Below are 16,650 nucleotides of genomic sequence, written 5' to 3'. Positions count from 1 at the left end.
CGGCAATCTTCAAAGCATCCCATGAAATTTATATCGGCTTAACACTGAGAAAACACACGGAGGGTCTTCGGGCCTCCAAATCAGAAAGCCAGCCTCCCTGAGGTCGGTGCAGGCAGCAAACCCAAGCTCGGGGCGAACCCCCGACTGCGTCCATCCAGCCGACCGATGTCTCCGGCCCCACCGCCCCACCCCATCTCGCCCTGCCAACCCCGCCACGTACGTGCTTGGATGAGAGCGCAGTGACGCCACGGATGAGGCCGCCCAGCCTGGAGAAGAAGGGTGCTCTGGAGGCCGCAGGCCCTCCCAGCTGGTTCTGCAAGAAGAGCCCCGGCAGTGCGGTCAGCGTCCTCTCCACCATGTCGCTCATCGCTGCCTCTCTTCGAAGCTACTTCATGCCCAGCCTCCCGGCCTCCGTAGTCACTTCCGGCGTTTTGAATAAGAAATCTTTATTCGCGCCGAGATAGTACGAGCAGGATGAAGTTCCAGAAGAGACCGCCGGGGGGAGAACGAGTCTAGGAGAACGCAGTTCTCAGAAGACAGGAAGATCTATTAGCGGTGAAAAGTGTATGCACGAGTATTCTTTTATTTTCTGGAATCTTCCAAGTAGAAGATTGGGGAAGTCGTGCCATTCCCCCGTCTCAGTCTCCAAGTACTGAGATTACATACCTGACCCACCATCGTCTTTACAGTGTTCTTAACATCTGTACGAACTCTTATCTCTGAAACGTTGTAATAAGTGAATTGTTTTCTTAAATCTTGAAAATGTTCTTGTATCTATACCTCAACAAAAGAAAAAGTTTGCCTGACAGAGTAGTTATGCAAAGATGTTTTAATTTGTTGAAAAAATTATCAATATTTAAATTATTTAAAACAGATTTTCTTTAGAACTTAATATTTTATGCCTCGGCAAAATTTTGTTTACTTTTTTTTTTTTAACTTTAGCCTCTTTTATTAGCTTCAATTAGAAAACTTACTTTCCAGTCGTGCATAGTGGTTGTTGTCTGTAACCCCAGCACTTGAGGATGGAAGGAGGAACAAGAAAATTCAAAGGCATCTCCTGTGCCATATCAAGTTTAAAGCAAGCCTGGGTTATATGAAACCCTGTCTTAACTTTCCCCATTCCCCAGGTTTTTCTCTTCCACCTAAAACTTGCTGGAAAAGCTGATACTTTTCTGACTCGGGGGAAAGGAACGTAGCGACGCTGCCAAAAAGTAGAGTGAAGCTTTCTTTCTCCTGGCCTGGGTGATGCTCATTAGTCCCCTTAGTACATCTTATCCAATAGAACACTTTCAGACTGTAGTGTGGTGCCAGTAAAACGGGGTCATTGTTTGGACCACAGTTTAAAGGAAGAAAAATTACACATTGAAACAGAGACATGGGGGTTGGGGATTTAGCTCAGTGGTAGAGCGCTTGCCTAGCAAGCGCAAGGCCCTGGGTTCGGTCCCCAGCTCCGGAAAAAAAAAAAAAAAGAAAGAAAGAAACAGAGACATGATAAGCTTTATAAAAAGCAAAACTCCGTTGCCACCACTTCTCAGACAGCACTAAAACTTTCTACTCAGCTTTAATTAGCGCGCTGAATTGGCTAGCAAATGATGGAACCACTTCAAAGGTTCAAAACCATGACACCTGCCTGGACGACAAGGCCACCGTACAGCTTCAGAAACGATAGGAGGTAGTCCGTGACCGGCGAGACTAGCCAATAGGAAAGGTACTGCAAAAGTAGGCTAGACAACTTAAATGAATTCAGTTCAGAACTGTAAGTGGCGGTGCACACATTAATACCAGAACTCTGGAGGCAGAGGCAGACGGATCTCTGAGTTCTAGGCCAGCCTGGGGCTACACAGAGAAATCCTGTCTCCAAAGCCAAAAAAAAAAAAAAAAAATTAGCCCAGGACTTCAGCAGGTCATAATGGCACAGACAGGCCTTTAATCCCAGAGCTGGGAGGATCTCTGTGAGTTAGAGACCATCTAGGTCTTTATAGTCAGTTAGTTAGCTACAAGCCATCCAAGGCTATGTCTGGAGATCTTGTCTCCAAACAAAACAACAACAACCAAAAACAAAAACAACACACACACACACACACACACACACACACACAGTTCCATGGTTTTGCACAAGAGAGCGCCAGAAGAGCGACCAATGAACCTTACTCAGACTTTTCCCAGCTCCTGGCTCTACATACTCATTGAATTTCTGGTCCACGTTCTTTAAAAACAAAAAACCAAAACAACAAAAACAGACCTTTCAAAATCCTTTTTGTTTTTCTTTTCTTTCTTGAGAGGAGGGAATTTACTTGGAAGAAGTTTCCTCTGAAATCTGAAAGTGTATCAGGAAGAGTCAAGCCAGGTTCTCCAGGGGAGAGGCAGCAGTTATAGCCAAAAGAAATGGCTTAGGAATTAGGTGGCTCAGAGTTAAGAGTGGGTGCAGCTAAGGCAGAGGACTGAGGATTCTCAGCAAAGGGCAATTCACAACCACCTGTAACTCCAACCTTTCTGTCTCTGAGGACACCTGCACACGTGGGGTGAACATACTTACACATAGGCATACACATACATGCATAAAAATAAGATAGATACATCTTTTTTTTTTTTCGGAGCTGGGGACCGAACCCAGGGCCTTGCGTTTGCTAGGCAAGCGCTCTACTGCTGAGCTAAATCCCCAACCCCTAGATACATCTTTTAAAGAGGAGAAAGGGAGAACCCAAAGAAGTGGTTCCCTCCCTCCAACTCCAGGATGAGACAAGCTGCTTATCCCTCTCCCACTGTGAGTAATTCACATTTCACACAGAACTTTGCCTGTATTTTGTCTTCTCTGCTTTGCCCCCTAGCCAGGAGACTATGTCCACAATGTTTTTCCACTCCCTCTGTCCAGCCTGAATCAGCCTGGCATTAGCTGGAAGAGTTCTGTGTTTACTGGGTAAATCCCTCTACAGCAAATTCTTTGTGGTGAAAATCTCTGTTTAGCTCAAGTCTTCCATGACTCAGCTTATATTGTCTAACCTAGTTTAAGCCATGGTCTATGAAATGAAATTCTGTCCCATGCAGAGTATTTAGACGGTCCAGTGGAACTACTTGTAAAGAGATTTAATCTACAATTGTTTTTAGTTTCCCCCACATAGTTTAAGAAATAGAGTTTTTTAAAAAAGCCAAACCCTAGATCATTCTATGCTCTTTGAGCATTTTCCTATGAGCATCCATTTTACCAGTTCAGCCCCCAAGTGATATCTTGGCAAGCACTTTTCCTAACAGTCTTCAAGATCCAGGAGAAGGAAAAGAAATAAGCTCCAGTTAGAATAAACAAAAGTCTTTCCAGAAGAAAGGGGTGGGAATGCAGCATTCAAACACGCCTAATGGGCAGTGGTACAGAAAGTGGGGACCAGACCTGAGTCAAGCTAAGGGGAGTAACATTGCAAGGGAGGAGATCATGTGCTGTAATTGGAGGCTGCACTGACTGATGAGAATCAGGGCTTTAAAACCGCTCTTCCTGCTATGAGACTGTTCAGTGGGTTAAAATCACTCCCCAGGCTCGAACACACACACACACACACACACACACACACACACACACACACACACACACTGAAGTAGCCCTGTTACAAATTTAAAAGTAACTATTATTCCATCAGGAAACAAAAATCGCTACAAGCCCTGGAGGAAAGGTTACACCCCTCAGAAAAGGAAAAAAAAAAAAAAAGCACCTCTTCTGGAAAAGAATACATCAGCTTCTGCAATGGCCTGAGAGGCAAGTAGCCTAAAGTACGGAGGGGAAGCACTAGGGAAGGCAGAGAAACACCATCACTTCCAGGTTTTCTCATGCCAAAAGTATGAAGTGATAAACGCCTCAAACTGGGACCAGAAAGTTTGTGTTGAAATCTTAACTCTTATAAAATGCTTGGCTGTTAGCAATTTGAGCCTGGGTAAATGAACACAACTTTGTCCATTCCTATTCTTTAGGGTTACTCTGAGAATCATAATAATGAAGTATATATAAATGATTTTGTAATAAATTTTAAGATTTAAATAAGACCATAGAATGAACCAAAAGGTGAGGTTTTTCTTCTTCGGTTGGCTCACGGTTCCAGACACTTGTAGCTCATGGTGGGAAAGGCGTGACAGCAGGCAGGAAGGCATGGTGGTTAAGACTGAAGCGGCTGGATGGTCACATTGTATCCACACCCAGGAAGCAGAGCCTGAATCCAAACAGGACCTGGCTATGAAGTCTCAAAGGCGGGCCCCTAGTCACCTGCTTCCTACAGCAAGGCTGGAGACAATGTGTTTCAAAACTGTGAGCCTGGGCTCTGTGAGACTGAGACACATTTCCCATGCAAACCAGAAGTGAAGAGTCTGGGTATCTGGAGGTGGAACTGCTGAGTGTTTTCCATTTGGACCTTTAAATCCTCCACCCCAACAGAGGCTGAACTGCCTTACCTCCATCCCCTGCCTTTGGGTTGTAGGTTCAATTAATCAGTAAGGAGGAAGTCTGTCTGGTGAGATACCCATGATGTCCCCTCTGCTGGGTCTCCTAACAGCAGCCTCATCTCTCTGGAGTACACGCCTTGTGTCTAACCACCTTCTCCATGGTTTCCTGCCCAGCCGGGCAGTCTTGTTGTCCAGCGGATCTGTGATAAGTACAGACACTCCAGTCTTCCTTGTGACCTCATGAGGCAGGCACGTGGGGAAGGCCCTGTCTAAGGAACTACTCCTTCCCCTCTGCTCTCAGCAACTGATTCCGGAATACCATCCAACCTCTCCTTCCCCCAAAAGCCCTGACTCTGTGGAGATTAAATAGCACATTATTGAATGATAAATGGGCCAGAGGAAAATTCCTAGAAGCAAATTAAAATGAAGATATAACACAACAAACCACCCTGGGACATATTAAAAGGAGTCTTAAGGAGGAAGTTTATAGCTCTAAGTGCCTACTTTAAAAATCAGAAAGAAGGCAGGCACTGTGGTGTATGCCTTTAATTCCAGCACTCAGAAGGCAGAGGCAGGCAGATCTCTGTGAGTTTGAGGCCAGGCAGGTCTACATGAGTTCCAGGACAGCCAAAGGTGCATAGCAAGACCCTGTCAGGACCAAAAAAAAAAAAAAAAAAAAAAACCAAAAACAAAACCCAAAACCCAAAAACCAGAAAGGCGCCAAGCATCATGGTGCACACCTTTAATCCCAGCACTTGGGAGGCAGAAGCAGAGGCAGGTGCATCTTTTTGGGTTCAAGGTCAGCCTGATCTATGAAGTAAGTTCTAGGATAGCAAGGGCTATGTAGGGAGATCCTGTCTGAAAAATAACTACACACACACACACACACACACACACACACACACACACCACTCAGAGCACAAATTACTGACACACTAATTGTTCTAGCCAGGTTTCTGTTGCTATGATAAAGACCATGACCAAAAGCAACTTGGGAGGAGAGGGTTTATTTCAGCTTACACTTTGAGGTAACAGTCCATTACTGAGGGAAATCAAGGCAGGAATGCAAGGCAGGAACCTGGCTGGAGGCAGGACCTGAAACGGAGACAATGAAGGAGTGCTGCTTGTTGGCTTGCTCCTCATGGCCTCCTCAGCCTGCTCTCTTATACAACCCAGAATCATCTTCCACAGCTGGCACAGCCCACAGTGAGCTGGGTCCTCCCACATCCATCACTAATCATGAAAATGTCCCAGATGCTTTTTACGGGCCTATCCGATGAGGGCATTTCCTCAATTTAGATTCCTTTTCCTAAATGACACTGGCATGTGCCAAGTTGACAAACAAAAAATTTCAGCACAATGACACGACTGGGAAAATTTGGGAAAAACAGGAATAACTACAACCAAATCCAGTACATTTGAAACAACACTAACAGATATAGTATAAATAAAAAACAGGGGCTGGGGATTTGGCTCAGTGGTAGAGCGCTTACCTAGGAAGCTCAAGGCTCTGGGTTCGGTCCCCAGCTCCGAAAAAAAGAACCAAAAAAAAAAAACAAAAAACAAAAAAACAAAACAGTCAGCAGATAATGAACTTTAGACAAAGAAAATTATACAAATAATGAATCTAAGAGCTGACTCCTTGCCAAGATAAACGATATTGACAGATCCTTAGCACAATTAAAAAGGAGCGAGGACACAAATGAACAGAACTAAATATCAACAGAGAAACCACAGACAAGAAAGAGGTGCAGAACACTGTAAGGGAACGCTTTAAAACCTATACTCCGTTAAATTAGAAAGCCTAAGGGAAACAGGTTAATTTCTAGCTTCACCCAAACTATCAAGGCTAAATCTAGAAGTCCACAACCCAAACAGACCCACAACAGACAAAGAGCTTGAAGCAGTGAGAGTATTCCGATGTCTCCACATGGCCTCACAGCAGAATCCTGCCAGACCTTCAAAAACGAACTAAAGCAAATACTTCTTAAAGTATTTCCATTTGTTTGTTTGCTGGTTTGGGGGGATTTTTTTTTTTTTTTGCTTTGGTTTGTTTGTTCGTTCGTTTGTTTGTTTGAGACATGTTTTTTCTGTGAATCTCTGGCTGTCCTGAAACTCACTCTGTAGACCAGGCTGGCCTCAAACTCAAAGATCCACCTGTTTATGACTCCCATATGCCACCACCGCCCAGCTAAATGTTTTCAAATTTTATTTATTTATTTTTTTACACTCTAGATTTTATTCCCCTCCTGGTCTACCCTCCAATTATTCCACATCTCATACCTCCTCCCTAGCCCCCTGTCTCTATGAGATTGTCCCCACGCCCACACCCACACCCCTCATCCCCCACCCCACCAGACCTCTAAACTCCCTGACGCCTCCAGTCTCTTGAGGGTTTGGTGTGTCTTCTCTGACTGAACCTGGCAGTCTTCTGCTCTATCTTCTGCTGTAAATGTGTTCGGAGCCTCATATCAGCTGGTGTATGCTGCCTGGTTGGTGGTCCAGTGTCTGAGAGATCTCGAGAGTCCAGGTTAACTGAGACTGCTGGTCCTACAGAGTCGCCCTCCTCCTCAGCTTCTTCCAGCTTTCCCTCATTCAAACACAGGGTTCAGCAGCTTCTGTCCATTGGTTGGGTGCAAATATCTACATCTGACTCAGCTGCTTGTTGGGTCTGTCAGAAGGCAGTCACGATAGGTATCTTTTTGTGAGTACTCCATAGCCTCAGTAATAGTGTCAGGCCTTGGGGCCTCCCCTTGATCTGGATCCCACTTTGGGCCTGTCACTGGACCTCCTCTTCCTCAGGGTCCTCTCCATTTCCATTCCTGCATTTCTTTCAGACAGGAAATTATGGGCCAGAGCTTTGACTGTGGGATGGCAACCCCATCCCCCACTTGATGCCCTGTCTTTCTGCTGGAGGTGGGCTCTACAAGTTCCCTCTCCCCACTGTAGGGCATTTCATCTAAGATCCCTCCTTTTGAGTCCTGAGAGTTTTTCTCCTCCCAGGTTTCTGGTACGTTCTGGAGGGGTCACCCCCCCCTGAGGTTGTCTGTTTCCATTCTTTCTGCGGGCCCTCAGGGCTTCACTCCTTTTCCCCCACCCAATACCAGATCATGTCCCCCTATCCCCCCACTCCCTTCCCATTTCCCTCCCAGGTTCCTCCCTCCCTCCCACCTTGTGATTTCTTTTTTCTCCCTTCCAAGTGGAACTTAGATATCCTTACACGGGCCCTTCAGCTTGTTAACCTTCTTGAGTTCTGTGGACTGTATCTTGGGTATTCTGTACTTTTTTTTGGCTAATATCCACATATTAGTAAGTACATACCATGCATGTCCTTTTAGGTCTGAGTTACCTCACTCTGGATGACATTTTCTAGTTCCATCCATTTGCCTGCAAAACTCAGGATGTCCTCATTCTTAATTGTTGAGTAGTATCCCACTGTGTAAATGTACCACATTTTCTGTATCCATTCTTCTGTCGTGGGACATCAGGGTTGTTTCCAGCTTCTGGCTATCACAAACAAGGCTGCTATGAACATAGTGGAACAGGTGCTTCTGTGGCATGGTGGGGCATCTTTGGGGTATATTTCCAAGAGTGGTATTGCTGGGTCTTCAGGTAGATCTATTTCCAGTTTTCTGAGGAACATCCAGATTGATTTACAGAGTGACTGTATCAGTTTGCAATCTCACCAGCAATGGCTAAATTATTTTTAAAAGAAAAGAAATGGAAGGAGCACATCCCAACTCCTTCTGCAAAGCCACAATTACTTAAATACCCAAAGCACATAAAGACACACAGAAAAAAGAAAACCACAGGTCAGTATCTGATAAAGAGATGCAATTTTTTTCTATAAAATACAAACCAAATAGAAACATATATCAAAAAGATCACCAACCACAATCAAGTGGGTTTTTATCCCACATGCAGGGATGCTCAACATATATAAGTCAATAAATATAATAAAGCATATAAAAAGACTTAAAGGGCTGGAGAGATGGCTCAGTGGTTAAGAGCACTGACTGTTCTTCCAGAGGTCCTGAGTTCAAATCCCAGCAACCACATGGTGGGTCACAACCATCTGTAATGAGATCTGATGCCCTCTTCTGGTGTGTCTGAATACAGCTACAGTGTACTCACATACATTAAATAAATAAATTTAAAAAAAAAGACTTAAAGATAAAAAGTTATATAGTCATCTTAGGTACAGAAAAGTCTCTTGGCAAAATCCAACCTGTCTTCAAGATAAAAGTATTGGAGGGAACATACATCAATACAGGCTATGCCATCATTATATCATCATAAATGGAGAAAAACCCAAACTAATCTCATTAAAACCAGGAATGACCACACCTGGCAGTGGCAAAGAGACACCTTGCTGATGATGGTGTTCTTTTTTTTTTTTTTAAGGTTTATTTATTTACTATATACATTGTAGCTATCTTCAGACATACCAGAAGAGGGCATCAGATCTTATTACAGATGGTTGTGAGCCACCATGTGGTTGCTGGGGTTTGAACTCAGGACTTTGGAAGAGCAGTCGGTGCTCTTAACCACTGAGCCATCTCTCCAGCCCGATGATGGTGTTCTTATATTAGTCAGGGGCAGAGTGGATGACAGTCCTTTGTTTACCCTGGCTTGGTGGCCAAAACTGTCTCATGCCTAGGACTCATGAATATCAAATCAAATCAAATCAAATCACATTCAGGCAGCTGCAGGCTGGGAGGAGGAAGATGGACATACCACCCACAGACCTGCCCTCCAGTCCACAGCATAGGTGGGCTGGCCCTGGTCAAGCGGCTTTGGGTGAGCTAAGGTGTGAGAGCTTAGGAGAACACTAGGGAGAGTAGGCACTGCCCCTCATCAGGGAAACACAGTAGAGCTGGCCCTGGTGGAAAGGCCAGTCCCTGAGGGGAGGGCAGGGATGATACCCTCCCTCCCTCCCTCTTCCCATTCTCCTTCCCCCCTCCCCTTCTGCAACACCTGTGATGTCTAGGAGAGCTAACCTTACTCCCTCTACAGCCCCTAGCTGTAGCAATGCAGGAGAGTGGGCTCTGTACCTGGGCAACAGAGTAGACCTGGGCCTGAATGGCAAAGGCACAGGTGGGCCAGTCCTGAGGGCGTGAGAGCAGGAGGGCTGACCTTGCCTCCTTCCAGTGGCAGCATTGGGTGGCCTAGCCAGAGCAGTGCTGGAGAGCTCCCCCTGGTGGTGCAGATAAGGGAGCGATGGGCTGAATACCTACCTAGTGGGTTGCCTCAGCTACCAATTCAGGCCCAGGGTTCTGAACTGACCCACCCCAAAACCTATATCAACTGTGAATGGCTGTAATATGTGAAAGGGACAGTCCTTTCCAAAGCTGCAGGATCTCCATGACACGGGGCAACACCAGACAACCTGGAGGAGTTCCAATGAGGATCCAATATTGATGGTGTCACAGAAGCCAGAGATCTGGAACCAGACCGGTGATGATTACAATGAACATATGCAAGTAAAATGTGTGGATGGAGAGATACACTATGGGACACACTGTAACCTACTACAGCTCCCATGATAAGGTATTTACTATACTTTGTTTTTGCTGTTTGTGTGTGTGTTTTATTTTGAGGGGGGGTTGTAGGGGCAAAGAGCATATATGAGGGGATGAGGAGATAAGCAGTCCTGGGGTGCATGATGTGAAACCCACAAAGAGTAAATACAAAGCTAAAATTAAATTAAAGTCATTGTTCCCTAATACCTCCTGTTATTTGAAACAGGTCTACACTTTAATTTAAAATTTTAAATTACATTTTAATTTTACATTTAAATACATTTAGACACAGTGTCACATTTTTGTTTAATGTCTTGAGTGTGGAGCATGAAACAACTTCATCAAATCTGTAGTTTTGAGTTTAAAAAAATTTTTTTAAGCAAAGTCAGGAATGAGTGAGGGGTGCCCATTATCTTCACCCATTTTCTATATGGCCCTTGCCTTGAAGGACTAGCTAGAGCAATAAGACAAGAGATGGGAATGGAAGGGACACAAAGACCAAGAGAAAAAGTCAAAACCTCCCTGTGATGGCTGTTCCTGGTTGTCAACTTGACTACATCTGGAATGAACTACAATACAGAATTGGAGGGCTCACCTGTGAGGCTGGAAGACACAAGGTTCTAACCTGGATCTTTGCATGGAAATCTTGAGGCATAGTCGCCATGAAAAACTTAGGCCCAGGCAAGGTAGTACATGCCTTTAATCCCAGGAGACTGAGACAAGATCTTTGAGTTCGGGGCTGGGGATTTAGCTCAGTGGTAGAGTGCTTACCTAGGAAGCGCAAGGCCCTGGGTTCGGTCCCCAGCTCCGAAAAAAAGAACCAAAAAAAAAAAAAAAAAAGATCTCTGAGTTCAAGGTCAGCCAAGGACAAAGCAAGTCCCAGGTCCAGGCGTGGTGGTACACACCTTTAATCTGGGCCACACCTTCTCCTGGAGGCCTACATAAGGCCTTCGGAAGAAGGAAGATTTGCATGCTTGCATTTACTCACCAGCACCTCTATGGGACCTACTTCTACAGAAGAGCAGCTGAAACAACTAGCCTCATGGGACTGAGCAACTACTAGATTCTTGGACTTCCCATACACAGCTGCCCATTGTTGAGTTAGTTGGACTATAATAGACTGTAAGTCATCACATTCCCTCATGTAAATTCCCTCATTATAGAGACATTCCATAAGTTCTGTGACTCTTGAGAACCCTGACTAATACTATCCCTACTTGTATATATTAAACATAAGAGAAGCAAAACTTCACATAGAAAACTAGAAGTGAGGCCAGAGACCTGCACGTCTTCAGGTTTCCACCTGTGCCTGGAACAGAACCTCTGCTCTGGATCCCCACCCACTCAGTCCACACCCCAGTTGCAGCTCAACCCCTCATCCAAGATCACAGGACGACAGGAAGAACAGGCTCCAGTTAGAGATAAGGTAGCCAGATAACACCAGAACACCAAACAGATGGAACCAGAAAAGAAATTCCTCTTGTCACATAATAATTAAAACACCAAATGCACAGAACAAAGAAAGAATATTGAAAGCAGTAAGGGGAAAAGGTCAAGTAACTTATAAAGACAGACCTATCATAATTACACCAGACTTCTCAACAGAAACTCTAAAAGCCAGAAGATCCTGGGCAGGAGTCATACAAACCCTAAGAGAACAAAAATGCCAGCCCAGGCTACTATACCCAGCAAAACTAGAAATTACCATAGATGGATAAACCAAGGTATTAAAAAAAACAAATTTAAACTATATCTTTCCACTAATCCAGCCCTACAGAGGATAGCAGAAGGAAAATTCCAGTACAAGGAGGGAAACTACACCTAAGAAAAAGAAGTTAATCTTTTCACAACAAACCAGAAAAGAAACAAACAAACATAATTTCACCTCTATCAACAAAAATAACAGGGAACAACACTCACTTGTCCCTAATATCTCTCAACATTAATGGACTCAATTCTCCAATAAAAAGACATAAGTTAACAGACTGGATACATAAACAGGACCCAGCATTTTGCTGCATACAAGAAACACACCTCAATGACAAAGACAGAGACTACCTCAAAGTAAAAAGCTGGGGAAAAAATTTCCAAGGAACTAGTCCCAAGAAACAAGCTGTAGTAGACATTCCAATATCCAATAAAACAGACTTTTAACCAAAAGTTATCCAAAAAGAAATGGGGAAGGACACTATATACTCATCAAATGAAAAATCCACCAAGATGAACTCTCAGTTTTGAATGTCTATGCCCAAATGCAAGGGCACCCACATTTGAAAAAGAAATGTTACTAAAGCTCAGTGCACACATTGATCCTCACACAATAATAGTAGGAGATGTTAATATCCCATTCTCACCAATGAACAGATCATGGAAACAGAAACCAAACAAAGACACAATGAAACTAAAAGAAGTTATGAAGCAAATGGATTTAAGAGATATCTACAGAACATTTCACCCTAAACTGTGAGGTTCGTGTTGGCCCTCTACTGGGACCCCTTGAATGAGACCACAGAAGTGGTGATCAATGCGAAAACAAGAGGAGGTTTATGGTTCCACCATGTTGGGGTTGTCTCCCTCTCGAAGGAAGATGACCCTGAGCAGACTCTACCAGGGAGTTATATACCTTTGATAAGGGCAGATTTCAAACAATAAAACAATAGTAACTACGCAGGGTACTATTGGTGGAGCAAAGCGACCTTCAAACTGACTCCTGGTCAGTGGACTATTCGGGACTTTCCAAGGGTGTCATTTGGGAGTCACAGGTGGCTTTGTCTGTCTGATAGTTGGCTTGTTCCAGGAACTAAGCTGGCTGTACTGTTCTTGGAAGGGAGGGGTCTTTGTGCTGGGAGGTTTGTGGTGGAATTTTCCCACTGGCTTCAGATTGACCCCCAACTCTGGCTCTTTCAAAACAAAAGAATATACCTTCTTCTAAGCACTTCGTGGTAACTACTCAAAAACTGACCTTAAACAAAACCTCAACAGACACAAGAACATTGAATTAATCCCATGTACTCTATCAGACCACCACAGACTAAGGCTGGTCTTCAATAGCAATGAAAACAAGAGAAAGTCCACATACATGTGAAAGCTGAACAACTATCTACTCAATGATAACTTGCTCAGAGAAGATATAAAGAAAGAAATTAAAGACTTTTTAGAATTCAATGAAAATGAAAGCACAATATATCCAAACTTTTGGGACACAATGAAAGCAGTGCTAAGAGGAAAACTCATAGTCCTGAGTGCCTCTGTAAAGAAACTAGAGAGACCATACACTAGCAGCTTAACAGTTCATCTGAAAGCTCTAGAAAAAAAGAAGCAAACACACCCAAGAGGAGTAAACAGCAAGGAATAATCAAATTCAAGGCTGAAATCAACCAAGTAGAAACAAAGAGAACTATACAAAGACTAAAAAAAACTAGGAGCTGGTTCTTTGAGAAAATCAACAAAGTAATAAACTCTTGGCCAGACTAACCAGAGGGCACAGAGACAGTATACAAATTAACAAAACAGAAAAGGGAGACATAACAGAAACTGAAGAAATTAAAAAAATAATCAGATCCTATTACAAAAGTCTATACTCAACAAAACTGGAAAATCTGCATGAAATGGATAATTTTATAGACAGATGTCAGGTATCAAAGTTAAAACAAGATCAGATAAACCATCTAAATAGTCCCATAACCACCAAGGGAATAGAAGCAGTCATTAAAGGTCTCCCAACCAAAAAAAGCCCAGGGCCAGATAGCTTTAGTGCAGAAATCTATCAGACCTTTAACGAAGATCTAATATGAACACTTCTTAAACTATTCCATAAAATAGAAACAGAAGGAACACTATCTGTCTTAGCCAGGGTTTCTACTCCTTCAAAAACATCATGACCAAGAAGCAAGTTGGGGAGGAAAGGGTTTATTCAGCTTACACTTCCACATTGCTGTTCATCACCAAGGGAAGTCAGAACTAGAACTCACACAGGAGCTGATGCAGAGGCCATGGAGAGATGTTACTTACTGGCTTGCTTCCCCTGGCTTGCTCAGCTTCCTATCTTATAGAACCCAAGACCACCAGCCCAGGGATGGTACCACCCACAATGAGCCCTCCCACTCTTGATCACTAATTGTGAAAATGCCTTACAGCTGGGTCTCATAGAGGCATTTTCTCTAGGGAGGCTCCTTTCTCTGTGATAACTCCAGCTTGTGTCAAGGTGATGCACAAAACTATTCAGTACACTGCCCAACTCTGTCTATGAAGCTAAGGTTACACTGATGCCTAAACCATACAAAGACCCATCAGAGAAATAGAACTACAGACCAATTTCCCTTATGAATATCAATACAAAAATACTCAATAAAATTCTTGCAAACTGAATCTAAGAGCACAACAAAACGATCATCCTCCATGATCAAGAAGGCTTCATCCCAGGAATGAAGGGATGGGTCAATGTACGGAAATCCACCAATGTAATCCAAACTCAATTGTAAACAAACTCAAAGAAAAAAATCCATATGCTCATCTCATTAGATGCTGAAAAAGCCTTTGAGGAAATACAACACCCATTCATGTTTAAAAAATATTGGAGAGACCAGGAATTCAAGGTGCATACCTAAATATAATAAAAGCAATATACAGCAAACCATTAGCCAACATCAAACTAAATGGAAAGAAACTCAAAGCAATCCCATTAAAATCAGGGACTAGACAAGGTTGCCCAGTCTCTCCCTACCTATTCAATACAGTATCGAAGTCCTGGTCAGAGCAATTAGACAACAAAAGGAGACCAAAGGGATAAAAAATGGAAAGGAGGAAGTCAAAATATCACTATTTGCAGATGACATAATAATAATACATAAGCAACCCCAAAAATTTTACCAGAGAATAAACAACTGCAGCAAAGTGGCTGGATATAAAATTAACTCAAATAAATTAGTAGCCTTCCTCTACTCAAAAGATAAAAGGGCTGAGAAAGAAATTAGGGAAATGACACCCTTCACAATAGTCACAAATAATATAAAATATCTTGGTGTGACTCTAACCAAGAAAGTTAAAGATCTATATGATAACTTCAAATCCCTGAAGAAAGAAATTGAGGAAGATCTCAGAAGATGGAAAGATCTTCCATGCTCATGGATTGGCAGGAGTAATATAGTAAAAATGGCCATCTTATCAAAAACAATTTACAGGTTCAATGCAATCCCCATCAAAAACCAATTCAATTCTTCATAGAGTTAGAAAAAGCAATTCTCAAATTCATTTGGAATAACAAAAAACCCAGGATAGCAAAAATTATTCTCAACAATAAAAGAACTTCTGGGGAATCACCATCCTGACTTTAAACTATACTATAGAGCAATAGTCATAAAAACTGTAGGTTATTTATACAAAGACAGGCTGGTAGATCAATGGAATAGAATTGAAGACCCAGAAATGAACCCACACACCTATGGTCACTTGATCTTTGACAAAGGAGCTAAGACCATCCAGTGGGAAAAAGATAGCATTTTCAACAAATGGTGCTGGTTCAACTGTCAGTCTGCATGTAGAAGAACGCAAATTGTTCCACTCTTGTCTCTTTGTACAAAGCTCAAGTCCAAATGGATCAAGGATTTCCACATAAAACCAGATACACTGAATCTAATAGGAGAGAAAATGGGGAAGTGCCCCAGTCTGTAGGGCAGTCAGCAGAGGTTGGGGACCACCTAGGAGAGAACGGGGGACAAGAGACTTGAAGAAGGATGCCAAGACAAGAGTCTGGTCAAGGCAACAAATTTATTTTTTCCTAAGGCTGAATTTATACTATAGCAGGGGTAACAGAGTGAGGGGGGAAAGTGGGAAACATTTACACAGGCCAAGGACACAGTACTCTTGTGGTCAGCTGATGTCAACAGGATGTTGGTTTCTCGGAAAGGTCACAAGTTTATCATATCTCTAGTCATCCTGACCACCAGATTTGTATTAGTCTTTTGCAGCTGGCTGGGGATTTTCCATAAACCCAGTCATACTTAACTCTAACTATAATATTAACATCAATAATGGAGGGTTTTAAGGGCATTGCGCCCAACAGGGAAGAACCTTGACTACTTGGGCACAGGAGAAAACTTCCTTTTTTTTTTTTTTTTTTTTTTTGATTCTTTTTTTTCTTTTTTTCGGAGCTGGGGACCGAACCCAGGGCCTTGCGCTTCCTAGGTAAGCGCTCTACCACTGAGCTAAATCCCCAGCCCCGAGAAAACTTCCTGAACAGAACACCAATAGATTATGCTATCAGATCAACGGTCGACAAATGGGACCACATAAAATTGAAAAGCTTTTGTAAGGCAAAGGACACTGTCAATAAGGAAAAACGGCAACTAGCAAATTGAGAAAAGATTTTTACCAACCCTACATCTGCTGGAGAACTAATGTCCAAATTATACTAAGAACTGAAGAAGGTAGATCCCAGAGAACCAAGTAACCGTATTAAAAAGTGGAGTACAAGGGGTTGGGGATTTAGCTCAGTGGTAGAGCGCTTGCCTAGGAAGCGCAAGGCCCTGGGTTCGATCCCCAGCTCCGAAAAAAAAGAACCAAAAAAAAAAAAAAAGTGGAGTACAGAACGAAATAGAGAATTCTCAACCAAGGAATCTCGAATGGCTAGGAAGCACCTAAAGAAAAGTTCAACATCCTTAGTCATCAGGGAAATGCAAATCAAAATGACTCTAAGATTCTACCTCACACC

General features: G+C 43.0%; 1 protein-coding gene across 1 annotated transcript in view; it reads right to left on the bottom strand.

Annotated features, from left to right (window-relative positions):
- Positions 1-367, bottom strand: part of Ap4e1 (adaptor related protein complex 4 subunit epsilon 1) — a 66,483-nt gene extending 66,116 nt beyond the window's left edge. Inside the window, exon 1 of the mRNA NM_001191742.1 lies at positions 221-367. Within this exon, the coding sequence (NP_001178671.1) occupies positions 221-367 (147 nt within the window). The remainder of the gene's footprint in view (positions 1-220) is intronic.
- Positions 368-16,650: the final 16,283 nt, after the last annotated feature.

The sequence above is a fragment of the Rattus norvegicus genome, chromosome 3 (assembly GCF_036323735.1).
Source record: "Rattus norvegicus strain BN/NHsdMcwi chromosome 3, GRCr8, whole genome shotgun sequence".
Classification (NCBI taxonomy): domain Eukaryota; kingdom Metazoa; phylum Chordata; class Mammalia; order Rodentia; family Muridae; genus Rattus; species Rattus norvegicus.
This window is presented reverse-complemented; position numbering and strand designations above follow the sequence as displayed.